The sequence below is a fragment of the Passer domesticus genome, chromosome 1 (assembly GCF_036417665.1).
Source record: "Passer domesticus isolate bPasDom1 chromosome 1, bPasDom1.hap1, whole genome shotgun sequence".
Classification (NCBI taxonomy): Eukaryota; Metazoa; Chordata; class Aves; order Passeriformes; family Passeridae; genus Passer; species Passer domesticus.
In genome coordinates this window covers 50,646,305-50,671,067 of record NC_087474.1, presented here as the reverse complement: position 1 = coordinate 50,671,067, position 24,763 = coordinate 50,646,305, and the positions used below count along the sequence as shown (strand labels likewise).

The following is a 24,763-nucleotide window of genomic DNA, read 5'->3' as shown; positions in this document are numbered from 1 at the left end:
CCTAAGGTGGATCTATTGAGGCCTCTTACTAAATACCTACTTTATTCATTAGCTCTGTCTAGTCTCTGTTCTAGGTCAGCCTTCACAAGTCATCAATATCACGATCACTAACATTCCCTGAGGTCCAGTGGGAGTTCAGGTGAGTCACACTGAACATTTTCTGAAAACATTAATAATGACTTCAGAATATTGTTTAAAAATAGGAGTGTTTGTCTTTCTAATGCCACATCACTGTCTGTCCTCCACGTATTTTTCTTTCTTATTTCAGATGTATTGACCAACTGTCTAAAACACTGGTTTCCTATGTTGTCCAATACAATTATCTGTAGACAGCTATAACAGTGATCTTTAGAATCAAACAGATTTTTTTGTACTGTAATGTTATACATCCAGGGTATTTACATAAAGGTATGATACACTAGCCTGCCTGCAAAACATTTTCCCCATCCATTTCTATCCCAGACTCAAGCCTATCAAAATTCCTTTAAGAGCTTCTTTATATTCTTTAAAAACTAAGAAACTGCCATAATCAAAGCTGTTTGCTAGAAGCAGGTACTTACTTACAATGTAGCATATTTATAAAGCATCCCTATGCACTGCTGGCAAGTCCTACAGGGCATATAGCCTATGCACAAGCATGCAGGGAATACTTTTCCCACACCTTTATCCTCTCTTTTTTCCCGTTAATTTCTTCTTTCTTTGTTTTTACACTATGTTCACTGCCAAGTTTTCTTTTTTTCACTGTCTTTATTCTAAGCATATTTTTCTATTTGTTTGTAGAGTCAAACACATGAGTCAAACCATGCTAAGACTTAAGCTTACACAAATCCCTCTTATTCAAAAATAAAAGAAACAGTAGGAATGGCCTTGGACTAAGCCTCTAATCTGACCTCCCTAGAACTTGAAGAAAGCTCAGATCTAACTGGATCTTCCCTAACCAGGCCCATATATACACATGTGCAAGCAAACCCCATCACATTTTAAATGAGAGTTACACACAAAAAGTATGAAATTAGGAAAAATATATCAAGAATGAAGTACATTGGAAGCAAACATGCAAGTGACTTTAAAAATGTAGGGATTTTTCTTGTCTACTGAGAGTGCTAGAAGTGCCAATAAGACTTGCTATGCTACAGCACATCAAGGCAATGTTTTTCAGCTTGGCACATAACATTTTGACAAGTCATTTAAGGCCTTAAACTTTAATGAATATGGAAACAATAATAAAAATGCATGACATATACAGTATGTGTTTGCTGCCTAAGAGAATGTTTTTCTACCAGAATGTGTTCTGCCTGTACCCGCTCAAAATGTGGCGGGCTATCTGCTGATGAACTCACAAATGCTCTTAAACTCAATGCTGTATTATAAAAGTCTTTATGGTTTTATTACTTGTGTACACAAACACACCCATATTTCCCACCCATAATAAATATCAATCAGGAGAGAAATAAGGAATCAAAATTCCTCCTCTGCCATTCTCAACAACTGCAGTAATCTCATTTTCACCATTCAGTGCTCACACATACAGAAATGCAGATGCTTATTTCTAGTATTGCTAAGATAGTAAGTTAAATCAGTTGAGGGGTCAGGAAAATGTTTGGTAATTCAATGTTTGATAAAGGGTTCCCGTAGCTTTTTGAAAAATTAACTCCTGCAAATGAGGTCTTGTCCCCCTGCAAAGAGCTTCATTCTTCTGGGCAGTACAATTAGGCAAGAGTCTTAGAGAAGTGTAAGATTTCTCATCTGTGTGGACACCAAAGTTCAGATAGTGCTAAATACTCTCCTTCCACTTTCCAATTAGCTTTCTCATAAACACATGCATTTTCCTGCTGATGCATAAAACATGTCTGTTAGTCTGGGCAATGCCTTAGATCCAAGAGTGTCAAACATGGAACAACTAAATTTTCCAAAAATTCTAATGAAGTAACTGGCAGAGTTACACAATTCTGAAGTTGCACATATATTTCTAGGATATAGGTCTTTGGGATATTTCTGTTCTAAAGCCACTATTATATTTACTTTTTCTCTTAAAAAATACAGACATATTTGGAGAAGACTCTGAGAGTGTTTTAGTTCTGTTACTTTACAGATTACAAGAACAGATTCATCTTTGCATTTCCATCAAGATGAAAACTGGTTTTTAAAACACTTACTCAGTTTTTACCTAATCTGTCTTAATATTATAAAATGGAAATACTCATTTTAACCAGCAGAAACATCAATCAATTCAGAGTAGCTTTCAAATAATTTCCAATAAATATCAATATATTGCTTTTTCTCTCCCATAACAATAAAAATAAATGGCACATTTGGGCACACCATCCCCAAATTACTTATACTGTCCATCCATCCATCCATCCATCCTGGAAGCATTACAGTTATAACACTATGATTTATAATACCTTCAAAAATCATGTTCCATTTTTGGCAACATATTATGAGTCTACAATGAAACTGGGCTAAATGTTCTTTATTAGATAGCTTTCAATTTTTAGAACTATATAATTTTTTCCAGGTACACCCACATAGCAGAAAAAAAAAGTCAAGAGTTGTGAAAGGGGAAAACACCTGTAACTGTGATATATTTATAGTCAAACACACACAGACCTACAATCTTTAAACCAAACTTTCCTCATTATGTTATGCATGATATATCATGTTTATGTGATGATTAGTCACAGAAATTGCATCAGTTACTCAGATAAAAAATTACTTCTGAGAAGCTCTGCCTTTTACTCTGCATTTGTTTAACCCTCACTTATGACCAAGGCCATTCAATTGCAAGGAACAGACTGGAAACAATTCTGTTTATTTCTTTGGAATATTTCTTAGGATGAAGAAAAGAAATCACACTTTTTATTTGCCCCTCAGTAACAGGTCATGAATATTAAGGCTCTAGCTAGTGCCAACTGTAGCCCATTTTGAAAAGACTGGCATGCTTTGCATGACCTTCTCTGTCCTTGGAAATGGAAGAGTTTGTTTATGGCTGATTTGGGAAACTCATTGCTTTGTGATGCAGAAACAGAAGTGAGGTAAGAAAAATGCTCATCTTTCCAGTGTATCTCCCTCTGCTTTCCAACTCCTTTCCAATCTTTTTGTGGCTGTCTCCTAGCTGGCTGTGCCTCCACCTGCCATACCATCCTGTACTTGTCACAGTGCCTGGGCTCCAGGGTAGTGTGCTATAAGGGTACTTGTGAATATGTGCACTGGTTTAACATAAAATCACAACCAAATCCCAAAGCAACGAATCTCAAAAAATCATTCCCTTTGTCTCAAATAAATAAAACAGAGAAGAATTTTGTCCCTGACATGAATAAATTCTGCCTGGGGGAGCAGTCAACCCAACAAGCAAAGTGAGTGCATGCATGTGTGTGTAGACTTGCAACAGATACTCTTCTATGAACTTAAGAGATAATTTTTACCATGGATCCAGATAATGCTTATGAGCATCTCTTGAAATTTTTCCTAAATGATACAATAGGAAAACAAATGCTTCACATTTTTATATAATATATAATCACCATATCCTTACTCTGTTAGTTCTTCAAGTAATTCATTTCATGCTTTCCTTTCATAGCCAGTCTAAAGTCCACAGCACTCTCCAGTCCATATATAATTTGCAAGATCTGCATTGCCTCTCTTCTCTTTGCATCTTTTCATAAATTTCACTCCTGCAGCATGTTAAGTACAAACATTTTTCCTCCATTTGCAAAGCCATTGCCTAACTTGGCCTAGATTACCTAACCAAACACTTCAAAACCTCCTCTATCTTCTCCCTATAGAAGGACAGGCAGGATTCTGATTTTCTCATAGTGTATTCTGTTGCTTCCCTGTGCTGAACACTACAAATCAATACTTTATTTGACATATAATTTTAGAAGTGTCTTAATTTCAGGAAAAATAAAGAGAAAGAAACGTATGCTAGTTCTACACAACTGTGGTGAGTAAGCATTCAACTACGTATTTTTGAACTAATTTCAAGAAACTTGGCCTCCCTAAAAATATAGGCCAGCAGCTCTTCCAAGAAATGAAAGAAACAGATACTTTCTTAGGGATTTATACATCTACATTTAGAGATTAGTTTGGCTAAGAGAGGGGGAAAATGTGCCTGTCCATCCAACCACTAAAGTTTGTCTGGCTACATGCTAACGGAGCTACAACTTCCTGCTGTGCTTGAGTACGCTGTGCTCATGACAGCTCATTGTACTGGGACATGATATATCTATTTTGTAGACACCTCAGAGAATGAGAACAAATCTTTCTGTAAGCTCTATTATGTGATACCCCAGGATTTTCTTTTGCTCACTCGCCTATGAAAGACTGTGATAGCTATAGTCATTTCCTTCTGCATCTCTAACCTACACATCTCTAACACACTAAAAGAGGCAGGGGGTAAAAAACATTCATCCTCTGATGTCCCCTGTGAACTGCTTCTTCGGATGACAATTGAAATAGAACTTGTAAAATTCTGATGAGATGAGAAATGTTTTATTGGATGGCACAGCGATCATGCACAGAGGCAGAAAGCCGAAAGATGTTAAAATGTATAAGTTATTATTTCTAGCAATTGTCTGCCACACTTTGACTAACACTTTGTTTCTTCTTTTCCAGGATAAATTGTTAATTAGAAATAATCAGCTGTTATAACTGGCATATATGTATTTGGCCACTCTAAGCCATGGCATTCTCAGATTCAAGCATAAGATTTTTTTCAGGCTTCCTAAGAAATTAGATTATTTATACCAATCCATCTCTTCACAATTTCTCCTAAGGAAGTTTAGGATGAGTTTTACTATAGAAAAGTGAGCTTCTCTGATTTTTCTGAAAGGATTAAGCACTTTCAGTAAAAATCTCCATCATCTCTAAAGGTCATTTTTAATAAAGTCACAAGGACCAAGGAGGAAATAGGTCCCAGTTGACAGGTCACTGGAAAGAGAAACCTGCAAAAGTGGATTTGATTTTCAGTATGGTATTGACTCCCTGAGTGCCTGAGCAAACAATTTCACTTCCTCATGCCTTTGTCTCTCTCTTTCCCCCTCTGTAATACCAGAGTAATATAACCTGAGATCCAGCTAAAGAGTGTGACATGACATCTAGTCCAAGATTCACCAATGTATGATCAGAGCCTGTATGAAAAGCTAGGCAAGTTATTATTTGTCATCTTATGGATTCTTCTAAAAATAACTATTTCCACCAAAGACTTTGTACGTCAGTTACCCTGCACAATAAAAAATGTTGAGATACACAGAGCCACAGCAACCTGATTTTGGGTGTAGGAAAGGATCATGGTATGACAGTTCAGAACAGTATAACACTGGAGAGAGCATTATCAACTAGAACACTATCAAGCACATCTAAATACTAAGCTGATTTTCAGATTTACTTCACTTTCCCCCTCTTCAAGATGACTACAAAGGAGGAGTTATCAAAACAATCAGCTTCAGGCAAGCTCTTGCTGACTCAACATTGGATATTAATCCCTCAGATGGGAAAAAAAAAAGAGTCCAATTACAAAACAGTGGTATTAAAATCACCCTGTATTTCCAGAGTTCCATGGAGAAATACTGCCAAACTTCAAGGAGAGATGATCTTGTTCTCACTCCCCCAGCTGAAAGTGAAGTTTGCATGGCAGCAACCAGATGCAGGCATTTGGCAGGCATGGCCTTCCAGGAGGAGACACCAGCAGGGTGTCAGCTCCACTGAACTGCAGGGGTTGACTTAGGCTGTTTCAGAAACTCAAGCTCCTACTGCCTTTCAAGATGAGAGATTTGAACATCATCATGCATGGGTTCCCAAGGGCTACAGAAATGAGTGATTGCATTAACTTCATTATCTGAAGGCTGTGCCTTGGGCAGGGACACCTTTCATTAGGCCAGGCTGCTCAAAGTCCCAGCCAGCCTGGCCTTGAACATTTCCAGGGATGGAGCACCACAGCTTCTCTGCCTTTTAACAGACTGCAGTAAATAATTAAAACTGCTTCACTTTCTCAGATGATTTGGAATTAAAAGGAAGATTTACTATTTTATCTCCTTAAGAGTTTTTGAGGACTATGTTTGACAGTTCAGTGGGCTTCAATACTAGAAATACTTAAAAATTCCTACACTATTGCTAGAAAACTTGTTTTCTAAAATAATAGCTTCATAATATCTCTCCCCCACGGAGACACAGAATGCATTTAGTATAATAATCTGGAACTAGGTTTAAGTACAAAAGAGAATTTAAAAACAAGAGAGATGTTCATGAAGGGCATTACTATTGATAAACTGGAAATCAGATGTTGCCCTGATATTTCTGCAACTTCACTGTGTGCTTGTGAACAGGAAAGGAGATCCAGAAGTCAGACGGATGAAAGACCAAGAAATGACACAAGCATTACTAATTCAGTTATATCATCAGACTTACAGGAAAATGGATAAAAGATGTGTAATAGGGATGATGAGCTACTCCCTTTATCTGCACAGGTTCTGAAGTCCATCTCTTTTGTGGCATATGCCATCTGGCACACCAGAATGGCTGGATTTGTTTATGATAACTCAGGCTGCTGCTCAAGAGTAGTTCTGCCTCTGGCCATCCATCTCACTCAACAGGAATACACCAGACTGTTCACAATTCCTCAAGGATTTCAAGAACCATTAAGCATGGGTGGGTTAAGGCTGTGATAGCTTACACACCCACAACATGTGGAAATAACTCCCACAAAATCCTGAATGGACAGGAGGGTCTAGGACTTTATGCAGAGACATACTGGCCCATCAGAGACATTCTGAGTCCTCTCTTGGTGCTCTCCTAATTGCTTTAAAGCTTCAGTCAATACCCTGGGTAGAGTTAATATCTTATCAGTTTTATTCTCAGTTCCCAGGTTCCTCTAACATAAAGAAGATAGGCAGCTCCTCCTTAAAAAAATCACTAAGCTTGCACCTAATGAGACTCTCTGCCTGTGGTATCATTATCACAGAAGACTAATACCAGATCTTGGTTCACTCTGAAGTGTGTCCTCCAGTGTCCTCCAGTTGAGGAAAAACTGCTAATGGTTAACAATAGAAGAAAAATATACCTTTTCTTTTTCTTATTTTTTTTTTACCAGAGAGTCTTCCTCTTTTCCCTGCCCTAAAAGAAAAATGATATCTGAGAAAGAACAGAAAAATGTGCCCCCATGATTGAGAGATACATAGATACTGCAATGCAGCTTTTAAATGCATGCATCTAAAAACCTTTAAGGTATGAGTTAGGAAGACTTCAGACTCATAAAACAAGGGTACATTTCATTGCCAACATTGTGGTTTGTAGAAGAGAATTCTGCAAATGAATTATTCTTCAATCTCATATTTTTTTCTTTCACCAGAATAAAAGGATTCTCCTGTGGGTGCAGCTCCTTCTTTTCCCTCAGGTACCTGACATTGCTGAAATTGAAGGCCATAATTCAATTAACAAAGAATGGGAACTCTTAATGAAAATTAACCACTCAGAAACAGATGTTGATGACACAGCAATGTTGATACTCCCCATGAAGCACCACTGGATGTGGATGGGAAAATGCAGAGACATCTGAACTTGGAATTACATACCAGATGAGGTAACTATACTTACATCTGCAGACCACTGTTCAAAGAAGTGCTTAAGCACAGATTAGATTACATTAATCTGGTTTGCCATATGCTTACATTTATTCTGTACGGGTAACATCACTAGTAACAAGGTATACGATTTCACAGTAGTGCATTCTCCCAGACTGCTAAAGCACCTTTGGATATCTGATTTCTTATGGCATGCATGAAAGCAATGCCTAGATTTCAGAATTCCAAAATCTCAGAATTTTTATGGCTGGAAGGGACCTCTGGGGATCACCTAGTCCTATGCCCCTGCAAAGGCAGGGTCACAGAGAGAGCAGATTACACAGGAATGCATCCAGGAGGGTTTTGAATGCCTCCACGGAGGGAGACCACGACCACCCTGAGCAGCCTGTCCAGTGCTCTGCCACCCTCAATGCAAAGAAGTTCTTCCTCATGCTGAGGTACAATTTCTTGTGTTTTAGTTTATGTCCATTGCTCCTCATCCTGTCACTGGGCACCACTGGAAAGAGTCTGGCACCATCATATTGGCATCTGCCTTTGAAATATTTATAGGCACTAAAAATATCATCTCCCACTCTTTCCTCTAAACAAGCCCAGCTCCCACAGCATAAGAGAGATGCTCGAGACCCCAGATCATCTTTGTGGCCTCCACTGGACTTCAGTAGCAACTTGTCCAGACACAGCATTCCAGATGTGGCCACATCAGGGCTAAGTAAAAGGCTACCTTGACCTGCTGGCCACACTCATCCCAATGCACTCCAGGATACCATTGCCCCTCCTGGCCACAAGGGCACCACTGGCTAAATTTGTTACCCACAATTTGTTACCCACCAAGACTCCCAGGCCCGTCTCTGCAGAGCTGCTCTCTAGGAATTCAGCCCCCAACCTCTGCTGATACTTGGGGTTATTCCTCCCCAGGTTTGGGATCCCACACTTGCCTATCAAGATCCCATTGAGTGGCAGCACAGCTTTCAGGTGTATCAGCACCTGCCTCCCATTTTCACACCATCAGCAACCTTGCTGAGGGTACATTCTATCCCTTCATCCAGCTCACTGATAAACAAGTTCAATAAGACTAGACTCATTACATTCCTGATCACAGGCCTCCAGCTGACCACAGCCCTCTGAGCTCTGACACTCAGCCAGCTCTTGGTCCACCCCACTGTCCATCTATCTAACCCACACTTCCTACAATTACCTGTGATGATAGTAGGGGAGACTGTATTTCCAGCTAGAGTAAATAAAAGGCACAAGGAAGTTACATCTGTGAAAAAGACTGCATGGGCAGGGCTGGAACTCATGCTCACTGTTTGCAAACCAGCACTGCTGAAAAGCTGATCACAGACCAGTACGGCTCATGTGACTCGAGGTTCAAATGGATTAATGTTACTTTCAGGCTTCATGTTTAAAAAGCAGCAAATTAAGGACAGTTGGAAACACAATGCCTACATATTAACAACTTTTGAAAGTTTTGTGTTCTCTTTTGGTAGGAATAGAACTGAGGATGTAAAATCAACATAGTGAGCTCTGATTCTGCCCTCCTCTTCCACAGTTTTCCCTTTTGTAAACCTGTTGTGCAATCTCACCCAAAGAATGATTAGGGACTTTTCCATCTAATTTCATAGAGTCATAGAATCCCAAGGGCAGGGGATTCTGCCATTCACTTCACCAGGTTGCTCAGGGTCCTGTCCAGCTTGGCCTGGAACATTTCCAGGGATGGGGCATCCACAACATCTCTGGGCAGCCTGCTCCAGTATCTCACCAGCGTGCGACAAAGAATTTCCTTCTAATAGGAAAAAGAGGCATTTCCTTTCCTCTCTTTCAGCTTAAAACCACTGCATCTTGTCCTGTCATTATCTACTCATGTAAAAAGTCCCTCTTGCTCCTTTTTATAAGCCCCTGTGAAATATTGGAAGGGTGCTCCAAGGTTTTCTGGAAACCTTCTGCTCTCCAGGCTGAATGACTGCACTCAGCCTGTCTTTATAGGAGAAGTGCACCAGTCCTCTGAGCAGCTTTGTGGCCTCCTCTGGACTCACTCCAGCAGGTCCATGCTGGGGACCCCAGCTCTGGATGCAGCACTGCAGGTGGGGTCTCACAGAGAGGAGCAGAGGGGCAGAATCCCCTCCCTCACCCTTCTGGCCACGCTGCTTTGGAGGCAGCCCAGGACACCTTTGTCTCTCTGGGCTGTCAGTGCACATGGCTGGGTCATGTCCAGCCTCTCATCCAGCAGCATCTCCAAGTCCCTCTCAGCAGGGTTGCTCAATAATTTCTACTTCCAGTCTCTACTTACAACTGGGACAGGTGCACTTGGACTTGTTAAACATCATGAGGAAGACTGTGGGCCCACTTCTCAAATATTCCAGCTCCCTCTGAATGGCATTATTTCTGATGGAAATTTATCCATCACTGGTTTAAAGGAATTTACCCTTTTTCTAACATTGGGCTTGAGCTTAACCATTCCTAGTTTATCTCCCTGGCATTCACTCAGTGCATCCAGAGACAGCAATCATTTCTCCTTTCAGCATTTTCTTCTTTGAGGTTACATGAGAGACTAAAACACTTCCCTTTTTAAGGTAACAAAAACATAAAAGAGATCAGAGGACAGAACCACTATTTCTTGATGTGGCCACAGCCTCCTTCTGTATCAGAGGATTCCAAATTCTTATCAGTAGATACTTGTACAATGGTTCTAATACACCTACTCACTCTACCTGCATCTCTGCAAGTGTCCCATAATCACTTAGGTGGGAGTGAAGCCTTTCCAACAGGTTTTGAACACTGTCAGGGACAGAGAGTCTCTGAGCAACCTATTCCTGTATGTAATATGTAATTATCTTCAGAGTAGAAACTTTTCCTTATAGTTACCCTGAATCTTCCGTCTCAGTTTAGGGCCACTGTCTGTCATTCTTCTGCTGTGCATCCCAGGAATAAACCTAGCTTCATTCATCTTCTTGAAACCCCCTTCACAGATCCTGGAAGATTCTTTCCAGACTCCTTTTCTTCCTTTTAACAGAAACATATTCACTACAAATCCCTTAATTTTAGGATTAAGAGTAGGAAGCCTGTGCACTGCCCTGAAGGTCATTGGCCCAACTGCAGTGCTGGCAAGTATTTTTGACTGGAGTTGTCATGAGAGTGACAGACACATTACAGCCTTAAAAGACAATAAAGAATTCAATCCCTGATCCCCATCTGCTCTTGGGATGTTCTGTTATAGCAGAGAGAGTCCTGAAGTAATGTAATCAGTTGTTATCAACACGAAGAAAATTCGGATTGCCAAGTCAATCACTTCCCATGGCAAAGCTGAATAGTTCTACCTAAATCTTGTTTATCAGTGTAGTACAGCCTTTTCCCTAGAACCTTTGATATTACCAAATATTATCATTCTTCTGCCCTGACCCTTTTTAATATTAAGAGTAAATGTTGAAAATCCATACAGTTGACACCACTGCCCTGGCAGATGCAGAATTAACAGTGATACTGTAAGGGATTGCAAAAGCCTAAGCCATTTCACAAAGGGATTGAATTGAAGAGATAACACATTTTCAAATATAACTGAGGCTGGAATACAGATGATCACCTTCTACAACATTAACTATTACCAGTACTCAGATGCGAACAGAAAAGACCATTATTAAATGTACCTCTAAAGGATTCTATAAACCCTTCAGGTCAACAAAGTGTTCAGCATTTTTATTTTTTTGATTTTGTAGTAGAAAATAATTTATCAGCTACTATCACTTCATTTTTAACTGTTATTTACATTCAGGATAGGAACAATAATATTGATTTTCCCTGCTATATTTTTGATCGTATGAAATAAAATATTTTCCATTAATTTTCTTTCCAGATAAGGTTCTGTCACAGATTACAGGCTTCTGATACTTGTTAGTTTCCCTGCAGAACTTTCTGTAACTCAGGCAGGGAGTGAAAAAATACTGCATGCCCCTAAACTATCATTGAAATCCACTTAATACTCAGAGGAAAGTTGCTACTGCAAAATTCTAGTGAAATTCACCTCAAGCAAGGCAGTAAGGTGCCTTCAGAAAGACAATGTCATTTAGCGGGTAGAACAGAATCCCAGGACTTGAGAAACTTGGGCTAACACAATAAAGCTAAACAAAGAGTTACAGCACAGCAATGATTTCAGGGTGATGCAAAGCACGCTGCAGCAGGTATCACCCCAGCAGATTCCAGCACTAAATATGGGGCTGCTTTGGTCATTGGCACAATGAAAAAAAGATGAAATATTGTGAGAGGAATATGATTCTATGAATAGATGAAGCCAGAATGACTGGGCATTGATGAATTAATGCTTCACAGCACACAACAGTGACTGCTGAGAGGAGGATTTTTCTTGGGAAAAATCTTCAGGGTAGCAGTGGCTGCTGAAGTTAAAGCTAGAATAGTTTAGACAAAATTGAACTAAAAAAATTAAGATAAGATGATGTGCTGAGAAAAGACATTTGATAGGATTCAAGGAAAATCCAGAGGGAAAAGAAAGGGAAAGTGGAAGAAACAAGATTAGATAAAGAAAGTAAGATCTTGCAGTATGATGACTACTTAGTAAGGGGGATGGCATCTGATAAGGCAAGGCACAGAAAGCATTAATGATTATTCCTCTGAGCTTTCTTACTTCTTCATGCCTAATGGTTGACCTTGAAATTCAAAATGTTGCATTACTCCTCTCAGGTGTTAGATGATAGACAAATAATTTAAATCATAATCATAAAAATACTACTAAATTGATCTGCAAAGTACTAGTCTACCACACCTTCATACAAGCAAGCATTTGCATAACGTTTATTTTTTAAAGTATAAAAAATAAAATTTTTACCGTGTAGAAATAGAAAGCTTATTGAATTATGTACAAAATATTTAAATCTTTTGGTCAAATTTGGAATCCATATTAACAGTCTTTTGAAGTGCTTTTGCCTTTTTATTTCCTTTTGGGCCAAAAATCTATTCACAAAAAACTTAGAAATTCTGCAGCTTGCTAAAAAATATAGCAGTAAAGTCCTCCCTGGGAAAAAAACCAAACAAAACTGGAAAGAACACACACACACATTCTCCATCTTTGTTCCATTCAGTTACAGAATAAAGATAAGTGAAAATACTGCTGTGGTCTTCCTCAGCTTACCAATATTGTCAAACCAACATAAAGTTTTACCAGCTTCCTATTGATCCCAGCTTATATATCAGCTCCTACTAATAAGCAAATGGCAAAGACAAACATTTTGTATTTTGCTGCTGACCATTTAATGGAAACAGAAGAATTGTTTTATAGTACACAAAATTATTAATACCACATTGCACACAAAAGCCCAAAGTATCAGGCCAATGCAAAAATAAGTTGATAAGGGACATGATGAAAAGATGGATTAAGATTTCAAAGGAAAGAAAAGTAATTGACAAGTTTGGGGGAAAAAACCTCCAACAAAACAGCTCTAAGATAATCAGCTTTGTAGCAAAAACTTATTGTGGTTTCCATAAACTAACAAAATAGATATTATCATATTGACAAGATCATATCACAGCAGCTAGGGCCAACAACAGAGAGCAGGAATCTCATTGGAAGAGTTTAATTTAGGGCCAAGGTTCTCCTCGATGATCACCCATCAGCAGCTGCAGTAACTAATTAAAAATCTGGGCAAATATTGAAAAAAGTTGCAAGCAGAACTGTTGACACTTACCAAGTGCAAACTATTGATTGAGAATCACACTGGATGACTTCAGAATTTAGAAACACCTCAGTAATCCAATTAGACTCCTTACATCATCTTCTCTTGCAGACTCCATTAAGATGTGAATTCAAAAACAGCTGTGTGATTATCATATCCTGCTATAGATATGACTTTTTTCTTAACAATTATGAACAGATCAAAATTTCATTTAGTAAAGACATTTTTTTCACTTGGTAATGCTGTTTTGGTACTTTCCTTTCCTCTCTGAAAGATAGATACTTTATTAAATTGGTTACCTGCAAGCTAACAAATTCATTTATGATTTTTTTGTTGTCAGTTTGTCTTCCTTATAAAGAAGAAATCCATAACTATTAGAGGTCATCCATAAAGTTGATGCAGGTTGCACTTTTAACTGATGTTAAATAAACTGTTTAAAAGGACTTAGAATTTCTTTAGCTATTCTTTAACTATTTCAAAAGCTAATTATTATTTCTAAGCTAATTATTATTTCTATATAATCTTGGTATATTTCATGCTTCACATCTGCTGATGTTGGAATAGAACAAAGTTACAAAGAATGTAGCTGTTAAGAGAAAATCCACCCAGAAGTTTCCTTTTGTAGCAGTTAGAAGCAAGATAGCAAGTAGATATCTTCCAGGTCAGAATGTTATTGACAAATAGGAATTAAGTCTGGATCACTGATATTCAGTAAAACAGAGAAATTCTGTGCAAAACCATGAAGCTACAACACTTCATAGGCATGAATTACCATGAAATAAATCTAAGTCCTTTAGACCTGAGGCCTTTTGTAGGTCACATTTACACAGGCCCACTATTTTACCACAGGAAAAGAATGAATTGGTATAGCTGGATTTTCCCAGGGAAGAATAAAAAAACAGGCTAGTTCAAGTCTCATCTTAAGAACAGAAGTTGAGCTGTAACCAAGTCCTCAAAGTTCCTACCAAAGAAGGAAACTAAGGCAGCTAAACTACCAACACAGCAACTTTTTTTTTTTCATTTCCCTGAGAAGCCACTTCAATGTAATACTAAACCTCTGGAAGCACAAAACCTGTTTCTGCAAGGTTTTCTGTGAAGGACTCAGGCTCCCAAAGAAAGGTTGGATTAAGACCTTTCCTCACCTAATAATTTTGACATTGCAGTGTCTCTGTTCAGCTGAATGGCTGGCTTTGTCATAGAAAGTCACAAAAAGAGGTATTTATCAAAGAACAAGGAGTAGTATATTTGTAAATTCCACAAGGAGCTTGAGACACTGAGACTGATTGCTTTGTCAAGTTGGTTGAGTTCCAATAGTGTTCTTTGAGAGAAGATATCAAACAGAAGAGAGAGTCTTTCAGGACAAGAAACACTGGAAGTACAAAATGCATGTTTAAATATTAGATATATGTTTCAATGCTTTCCTTTACAACTGCAATCTTTTTGAAACTGAATTTACGCTTCAAAAATACATATCTAGGAAAAAGAGACACTACATTTCCAGATTCCAAAACTATCCCCCATAGGAGGCACATTCATCAAGGATTTTCTCCATTGAGTGCAAGCCAGATCTGCTTCTTACACACATGAGGCGGTACAGAACTGATCAGATAACTCCTTGTTGAGGTTCCTGCAAATTTCAAGAACAGGCTGTCAGAAAAAACAAGTTGAAAGTATACACCCTGAACTTCCCATTAAACTTTACAAGCATGGATGCAAACCAAATCAAATAACATTGGCACAGAGAATTGCAACAAACCCCAGCAAAGTTTCTGGTGTTTGTACCTTGTCTCACATCTGCTGCAGCATCTCCATCTAGGAGTAAATCTTCATGCCAAGTCACTCTGTCTGCGCCTGTAAATCAGTTCAGGTAATAGCTCTGGAACTCAAGCCAACCAGCACAGCAGTGCATGTGGCTGTTCCCTCTTGGCCCCATGACAAGGTGGTCCCTTCCAAAAGCTTGGGAAGCAGCTCCTGGCCTGTGCTAAACCCAAGGCATGCCCAGACACCATCTGTGAGAAGGACGGCTGGCTCCCTCTGAAACTGTGCTCAGGACCATACTAACTAATTATCTGCACAGCCTCCTCTATGGCAATATTTATGTTAATTAGGGGCCTTGCTAATACTGTTGTTACTATTACCATGACACTACGTTCCACCCCAGTGCAGGGCAGAGGGTGTAACGGCATTTTGTAAATAACCAAATGAGCCTCACAGTACCCATTCAGAGAAGGACATGGTTTTTACCCAATTTACAATCTAGGAGACTGTGGGATCAAAAGACTACCCAATATTCTTCTCTTCAAGGAAATGATGGTAAAGAGCCAAGAATAAGGGATGGAATTCCTGATTCTTATTGCTCACATTTAGCTGCTGGGCCACTACCTATGATGTTAAATTATTCATCATTTCTCACAGGGAAGGCAGGCATGCACTCAGAACAGAAGCGGGGTGCAAGAAAAAGGGTTATCAAAGTATTCACACACTCTTTCAAAAGAGTTAGTTAACTGACAAAAAATATGCTGCTGTAATGCATTTTCATGTGTAGGCAGCAATTCTCCTCTACATCCTAGGGCTGGAATCCTGTGTGGGGAAAACTGAACTGCTCAGTATATGTAAAAGACAGGCCTCATTAACTCTTGGACATCTTCTCATTTCTTGGTCATAAATCCTATTACCTTGCATTACAAACTGCCATAAAACTCACAGATAAAAGATAATTTATGCTCAGTGTACAGAAGCTAATGTTTCTGTACTCCTGAGAAGCACACAACCAGAAAATGAGAAAGTATGTATGTGAAAGCTTAAGCCATTCATAGTGAGCATGGCTAGCATGATAAACATGACTCTAAGGGAATTATGCACTTCAGCCAGGGTATAGTCTAATGGTAATTGATATTACCAAATTTTGAACATAAAATGTATGAACTCTTGCATAAAATATCCTGCTTATAAAGACTGATTACTCCTTATTAAAAATTCAAGCTTTCCTCCCTCCCCCAATACAGAATGAAATATGACATCTATTCAGTACACAGGTACATTTTTTTTCTTTTTGCTTTTTTTTTCAAACTCCAATCATCAGATAAGAAAACGCTTCATAACAAGCATCACATCCTAGAATTCTTACAAAGTTTCCCTGTTTCTGACTCCTATCCTAATTAGTGTTGCATGGCACACAAAAAATAACAGCCCTTGGAGTTGGCAGAATCAAAGGCAGCTCAATCTTTTATTTGCTTTTTCTCTGAAGCAATTTAAATTGCTCAGACTTTGGCACTGATTTTAACTGTATTGGTTATCTGCTCAAAGGAATATTTTGCTTTAGTGAAGACTGAGCAAATGTGCTCATTTAGGCTGCTTGTCATTAGTTTTCCTTTCCCATTCAGACAAAAGAAAATCTTTCACTGTCAATTTATAAATTCTGTAGCTACAAACTATGTTCTCATTGTGTGGGCCCTTCCTTAGGTGCAACTCATTTCATGCCTGCTTTATTTTCTTCAATATTTTATTAGTGGTTTGACATATATTGGAATTAATTTATCTACATTTACATACTTACAGTCTATATATCTACATTTCTGCCTCCCACCCAGTTTCTCCATAGAGATCATGTAGACAGGAATTTATGGGATGTAATTATTCCCATCTTTTTCCTCTTTTCCTTACCGGAGCTCATCCTTAAAGGTCAGAAATGAACATTAGAGAGTTTACTTCCTTGAGATTTTCTTCACTTTCCATGTCAAAACATTTTTATCTATATATTTCAAAAACTTGCACTGTCTGTCTATTTCCCAAGAAATGCCTCAAAGCTGTAATTACTTGGATAATGTACTCGAATTCAGCACTTGGATAATGTTATTGGCTGATAAAAAAAGGCATTGTTTAGCTGGTCCACCTTGCCTGGAAGTCTGCACTGGATCCCAAATCAGGCATTGTCCTTGCTGTCTTCCTCTTCCAACCCTGAAGACTTTTAGCAAGTCCATAATGTTTCCTGCAATGCTGTGGACCCTTTACAAGCATGTTAAACATTGATGTATTTCTTCTACCATAACCTTCTTCTCCAACATCGTAACAACGTGAAATCTCTCTGTTTCAAACAATTAATAGATTTTTGGTGGCCTTCGATATCTACTTACACCATCCTCCTCTTAGTTTCTGCACTGGTAACTATAAATTCAGCAACTTGACTTGTTGCTCCCCTTGTTATCCTTCCTAGGCGTCTCAAGGAATTACCAGTCTATGTGCTGTATCCAAATACTTTAGACTCTGCCTAAGTACACATGACAGAGAACCACTCTCCTGCTACAATGAATCAAAGGCTAACATTATTTGCAAACAAAACCATAATTATGTTTTGCTCTGTATTTTATCCAAAGAATCCAATAAAGATCAGATTCTTCTTCCCAAGACAGAAAGTTTCTCTTCTACATCTATAGAAAAAGCAACATGCTCTCAACTTTGTCATTTGCATCAACATTTGAATCTCAGAACCTTGCTTCATTTATTGCACAGTTTCCAGACTTGCCTTTCGAATAGTCATTGGGTCTCCCACTGTCTTAAACTCCCTCCTACCTTGATATTAAATTACAAAGGGAAAAGAAGGAAAAGAGAAGATGTCATGATTGTGGCTGTTTGGAAGAGAAAAATATCAAGCTGAACTCCATTAAAAAAACCCAAAAACCCCCAAAAAACAAAACAAAAAAAAGTCCACCCCTCCCTCCCCCCCCCCCAGAAAAAAAACCCCAACAAACAAAAAAACAAGCAACCAAAAAAGAGAGAGAGTACTTCCAAACTTAGGATCCTTGTTTCTTTCACTTTATAAACTACTCACCTTTTAAAAGAAAAAATTTACACTCCTTTTAAAAGAAAAACAACTACCAACTATGCAGGATTAATGTTATTATCTGTTATTATCCGCAACAGTTGACTGAAGATGCCAAGAGTGACAAGTTTAAACCAACAATGAAAAGCAATTTTGTGTCAAAGTTAGCACTAAGATTGTTTAAATGGCCTGCCCCTATATCTGCCCCTTATTTCTGTATGCTAGAAACAGCCTGAAGTTTCCTGTGGAACTTTGCCCATCTTAAAAAAAAAAAAAAAACATTAAAAGCTTTTTGTACGGTATTATTAAAAATAGAAAAAAGAAGTTTCCAGAAAACAAAACAATTAGCAACCTCCCATTTCTATTTTAAATGTACAGATCGTATTGTTTTGTTTCAAGTTGTAAAGGCTTTAATTATTCATGGAAGACTCATGAAAGCAACCTTAGGCATTTTTGCACTTTAAAGCTGCTTATGGAAAAAATGAATGAAAATAATTATAAATCTTTCCAGTCTTAGCAAGAGCTTTGTAAGTTAAACTGGAAATTGTCCACTTTATTTCAGCTCTTCAACATGTCCTTAAAAATACCCTAAAAGAAATTTACAGTTGTCAGCAAAGTACTGCACTCACAGATCAATTACAAGCAAGTTACTCCTGACTGTTAGATTTTAAAAACAGTTATCCTTTATTTCTCTTTCCCCCTCACTCTGCTGCCTCCATCTATTTAGCTGTGCAACTAATGATCAGAATAATTCCTCATCATATTGGCAAAAGAGCTCCTGTGCCTACTACCTTTCCTGCAGACACAGTGCTTCAAATTGTTAATAGAGCACCTGCCCCTGTGGCTTTAAATCTATAATCTCATAGAACTTCATTAATGCTTTTCTCAAATTACACTGAAGCACATCTGGTGCAAGGTTGTGTCAAATTTACCTGTGAATGTTTTTTATTTTAATGGAATAAGCTTTCCAAGAGAAACTGGAAAGTTAGGAAAGCTTTTAGAAACCTTGTCAAGGGGAAAACATATTGAAAAAAAATAAATTAATCACCATTAGAGAACAGTGTTTGATGTTTAGATTTGTCTTTAATTTAAATCTCAGAAGCAGAAGATCAGCAAGATATTTTGTGTGTGCTGTTTTATGAATCAATAAATGCAATAACAGATCTGAAAAACCACAGAAATAACATACCTTAAATAAACTCCCCTGTTGACGCTAGATAGATTCGCATCATAACGAACTGCGCCATTCAGACCGCATAGGAGTTCTGCCTTGCCTACATCAGGAACTCCCTCTTAACATCCTCTCACATCTTTTCTTTGTTCCTTTTATTGATGACACCTGTATTGCTCCTCAACATGCAAAAGGGGTGAGGGCTAAATTTAGACTTACTGGAATATAATGTAAAAGGTTAGTTTTACTTTTTCCTGTTTATAATCAATATTCTATATTTGTCCAATTCAGTTTTCATACTTTCTGGTTTTCTTGTTTCTCCCCTTTTAAACAAATTTATCATGAACAAATGAAATGTAATCTTTTCCAAAGGAGGAATTCAGAGCCCATCATTTGCTGTCCACTTGCCTGCAATGTATTTTATATTTCAGCTTTGACCCTACAGAACACAACTGATAAAGTGAGCATTTAATGGTACAAGTCCTATGGTGTCAATGTGGGTGGAAGTTCAGTTTTATTACAAAGTAACTTTTCACAACACTTACAGGTTGAAGCAGGTAAATCAGCGAGCACTCCTGGATAACTATCACTGGAGAAGGAGTGATATTTGTTGCATGAAAAAGCGTTTCCACCGATGCCATTGTTTGGTCAAAGCGTCCTCCAAGTCCACCCAGAGCCACAATCACATCAACCTAAAAGACAGAACAAAAAGACTCACCAAGAAAAGTCTCAGGAATTATCTTTGGACTCTGAGAATCCACAATAAAATCAGTTTGAGGGAAAAAAAAAAAGAAAAACCACAAAGTACTGACTATAGAAAAACAAATGTCAAATACAGTTATTTACTCCCATTACCGATAAATACCGTTATGTGATTTTTAAGCTGAGTATTAAAGCACCATGAATCCACAGCCATCATGTGACACTTTTTAGAAGGACATAAACATTCTCCTTAAAATATAGGCCAGTCTTTGAAAGTACTAACCTGTCTGTCCTCAATATATAGAATCTAGGACGTATCACTCCACATGGAAGCTCCTTGGGTAAGTGTGGTATATCTGAGCCACAGAATCCCCAGTTCTTTACATCATTTCGTTATTATGCTCACAGTTCACAGAGCAAATAAAGGAAATATGAGATTAAACAATTATGTGTCATTCTCATTCCTGCCTTACAGCATTTCAATGTACAAGCAATACCACTCAAAGGCTGGCCCTGCTCAAGATTAAAAGTAGTACCATATAGAAAGTTCTGCCCCAAGTGACTAGGACATCACCTCCCAGCTGTCACGGACAGACAGCCACAGGAGCACTCTTCAGTCCCAGTCACATCTGACTGCTTGCAATATGCCATGGAGTTGGACTGCTCCTGCTCAATTCTCTCACTCAGGTGTTCCAGACTGAACACTTCATTTTCTATAAGCAGAAAAGTAGTATTCAAAAGGCTTGGTTAAGAGCTTTTAGGTACTTAAATAAAAGGTCACTGAGTGCAAAGTATTATTATTATTATCACTTCCATAATGTAGATCAGTTATGTTCAGTAATTGTATTTTAAAATGCTAATGCTAAGTCACACCTAGGGCCCTAAGACATTGCAGCTCTGAAGTCTTTAGAGCTGCTTTGACAATGGCCATCTGGTTAAGTTTCCAGCTTTACAAAGCTTAAGTCTATGGTTTCTGTGATTATATGAAATTTTACCCAACCCAAGAGCCACATAATGGTGCTCTATGTATCTGGAATGATGTATTAATAGCATCAGCTTCTATTTTTATTACCAGGTCTAGGGCTTTATGATTCTGCTGAATATTGTTTTGCATGAAAATTAAGGTATTGAAGAGATATACCGTCTTTCTCATCAACACCTGGAAAATTCTTCAGAGGCCAGAGTGGATCAATATAACGTATTACACTAGCAGCAAACCGTGAAACAAAAAAACCCCTATCCTTGTACTGCTGACAGCATGTATTTTCTGTGCAGATTATAGATCACACAGACCAAATGTACAACCAAGAGAATAGGGATGGTAAGAAAACTTACCCTTAAACAGAAGACAAAATAGCAAAAGGTAAAAAGCATGTGTTTCCAGCTAGGCCATAATATCATAATATATTTTCCCTTTTATTGATTCCACTTTAGAAACAAACTGCTTTTGTTTGACTGGTGATGACTGTGAGTTAAAAGGGTGGATTGATTCTCTGAAAATAATACTACTAATATGACCCACCAACACCCATCAGTTCCCTACCAGACAGCCAGCACTAAAATGCTCCTCTCCTTCCCTAAGAGAGGCCATGGAGAAAATCAGATTTACTAACCTGGAACCACCATGAACTTAAGGTGGTTTGACAAAGGATCAGCATCCACATATATGTTGTTTTTCTTCCTAGCAATGGGACTGAAGCTCAAATATTAGCCTATCTATTAGTCTTCAAGAAACCAAGCAACTACTGTACAGTTTCTTGGTGCATATATGCCTCACCATACATGAACTCGTTTTTTTTTTGGCTTTGATGAGTGGTACCAATATAAAAGGTAGGAATGAAGGAAATACAGAGTTCCTTTGACTTGGAATTGAAATGATGCAATAACATTCTAGAGATGTCTTCTTTCCCTTGTAAACCCTTCTTTGGTATTACCACACATGTGCTTCCCATGAAATACAGTACCCAGCTCAAGTTATGAAGTGCACAGAACCGCAAAATTCTGTGGCAGAGACTGCCAGATAACTGTAAGTTGAAGAAAAATGTAGCAAAAAACCCCCACTTCTTATATTTTCAAGTAATACAGAATCTTGCTCAAAGTCCTACTCAGTCCATTGGAACAGTGCAGTGGATTGGTTACCAAAAAGGAAGAAAATAAAATCAATACAGCATGGAGTAGGCATGTTGAAAAGGCATTCATAAACAAGAGGTATGGGGTTGAGTTGTGTTGGGAGAAGGATAAGAAAGATATCTGAAAGGGGAATGTATCTATTATTTAGGGTTTGCACGGATTGTGAAAATGAAAAAAACAAGCATGTGGCAGGTATGCAAACAAACCCAGCTGGAGTATGAGAGGAACAGACAGAGAGAAAAGCTCAAATTCTGCACTTCTATGACAGTACAGTACCACCTTTCACTGGATAATCTTGGCAGAAGTGACAAGTATCCAGACATTGTAGGATTTTTAGAGCCTTTATTTGAAGGTCTAGGCGCTCACACTTTGTTTATTGAAAAAAACCCAAAAAGGTTAAGCACAACCAAAACCTCAAAAACGTTTTAATCCTAAAGCTATCACTTCTGTCAAAAAAAAGCAACCTAAAAACCACAACATGAAAATCACAAACTAACAAAAAAATCAGTTCCTTCACTGCAATCACTGTTCCTTGTCACTCTGCCAAGAGCTTAAGAAAATGGATGTGCTATGAAAGCATGTACACAACTCTGTGTCATTCTAGAACCTAAGACAAAGTGAATACCCAAGGATTGCTACATTTAGATATTTCCACACTACAGAGAAGAAAGGCCATTCATTTTTGCACTACGATTTCCTGCATACCACAGGCCACAGAATTAATCCTGTTACTGCTAATGAGCCCAGCAGGCAACATTTGACTACCACAATGTACTTCAATTGTAATGTCCATGCTTCACTTAAATGTCCCATCACCAGTCCCCTTACACAATTTGTTTTCACACTGTGTCATTCATTTCCTGAAAAAAGGACATAAAATCATAAATAACTACGGAGAACAGCTTATATCATTGCAGGCACATTCTCTTGGACTCTATAACCTGAAGTAAATGCATAGTATCTTTAAAGGCTATTAAGCTTTAACTTAGAAATAGTTGAAGATCTAAGGGTAGGATCCAGTCACCTTTAAAAGATACACCAATAAGTTAGCATGTCTTGAGAAAGTTTTAGAAGTCACTATCAAAGAGCAGAGTAGTTAACAGGAGAATGAAAACACAGAGCAAGACTTTGTGCTAGCAATTCAGGGATGTATTTTTTGTTCTCCCACAAACTGTAATTTAGAGGGTGCAGTAACCAAGGGGAGCTGAGGTTCTCACCACATCAGAATGAAGTTGCTCAGGTTTCTGCTTCCACTTTCACAGAAACTTCTGAAATGGATTACCTGCTTGTAAACTCTTTGCAGGCTTGCTAAATTAAACACTGTGAAAGCTGGCCCAGCTGACATTCCTCTTTCTATTATAAATGGGTTAAATACAAAGAAGGTTTTCACTTTATGACCGAGGAACATGCATCTAAGGACACAGGAAGCTGGGAACTGCCTGGAGTGGGTGAAAAGAGAGCAATACCTAGCTTTGCAATGTCAGCATCACCATGACATGCAAGAATGAAAGTCCAATGCTCCAACTGACAGCAAATTATGCACACTTTTCAAAACCATACTCATTATCTCTGATAAGAAATGCTCTCCCCAGGGAGAGGACAGACAACTCAAAGGACATTGTTCCCCATGAGTTCACTTTTTGCCAGACAACTTGCAAACAAAAATGCCTAAGTCTCGGGGAGGTAACAGTCTTCAGGGTAGATGAAAGGAAACAAATTTTCTAACAACAACCAGCAGCACTGAACAAACTGCAAAGATGATCTCCCCTAAAGGAAAAAAAGGCAAGAGTACTCAAGACCTTGTAAAAGTTCTGGAGTCATGACTAAACCTCCCCCTCCTCTGAGATCATGGAGACCACCCATTGCTAATATCCAAGATATTAGCATGCCAATTACAAGTTAGATATCTGACTGGAACATAGTGGGGTTTTAGCACCTTCTCACTTCACTGAAATCCTTTCATCTCCACAGCCTTTCTTAATTTTCTAGAACTCATAAGATGATTCCTTTAATTTAATTTTAAAAGGAATATGACATAGACAACAAAACTATTGTAGTAATATGCATGGCATATTGGAAGTTTATTATATGCTGAAATATATATATATATATATACACATATATAAGTATCTCATGTTGAAAAATGAACAGTTAAGTAGTAGTGTGAATGTTACATTCATTATTGCTTTATTGGTTTGTCACTTCATCAATTTTGGGCAGTTTACAAGAAAAGCATTTTCTTCTTCATAAGGCAATTTGTCAGCACAGGATGTGGTTTAAATTATTTTCTAGTCTTTGCATCAGCTTTAGTACCAAAGACTTGAAAACATGCCAAGCACTTCCCTTGATAACAAATGGGTCAGAGTAGATTTTGACTCATTTGCCCATGGCTGTGCCAGAGCTCTAGTGCTGGCCAGATAAGTAATTTTTTTTGTCATCTTCAAAATTGCAGTGCAAATTTCATGGACTACTAAAATCCCACAATCCAATGTTAAATATGTAGCAAGATATTGTCCACTTGAATTGATTATACTGGCTTCCTAGCTCAGTGTTTTACATAAAAGGTATGAAATTCATTTCTGTAGAAACGAGATGCTGAACCACACAGCAGCATCTGAACTTTGCTCAAGTAGAATCCTCTTTACTTTAGCCAGAATTTTCTTGTTGCTTGTGACTCTTCCTGGGA

At 38.2% G+C, this 24,763-nt stretch overlaps 1 protein-coding gene across 8 annotated transcripts in view; it reads right to left on the bottom strand.

Annotated features, from left to right (window-relative positions):
* TPK1 (thiamin pyrophosphokinase 1) overlaps positions 1-24,763 on the bottom strand; it is a 303,903-nt gene that overhangs the window by 85,660 nt on the left and 193,480 nt on the right. For all 8 annotated transcript variants that reach the window (XR_010362112.1, XR_010362120.1, XR_010362108.1 and 5 more), the window contains one exon: positions 19,791-19,937. Coding sequence is in view for 3 of the 8 variants with exons in the window: in XM_064419485.1 (XP_064275555.1) it covers positions 19,791-19,937 (147 nt within the window). In the remaining 5 variants the exon portion in view is untranslated. The remainder of the gene's footprint in view (positions 1-19,790; positions 19,938-24,763) is intronic.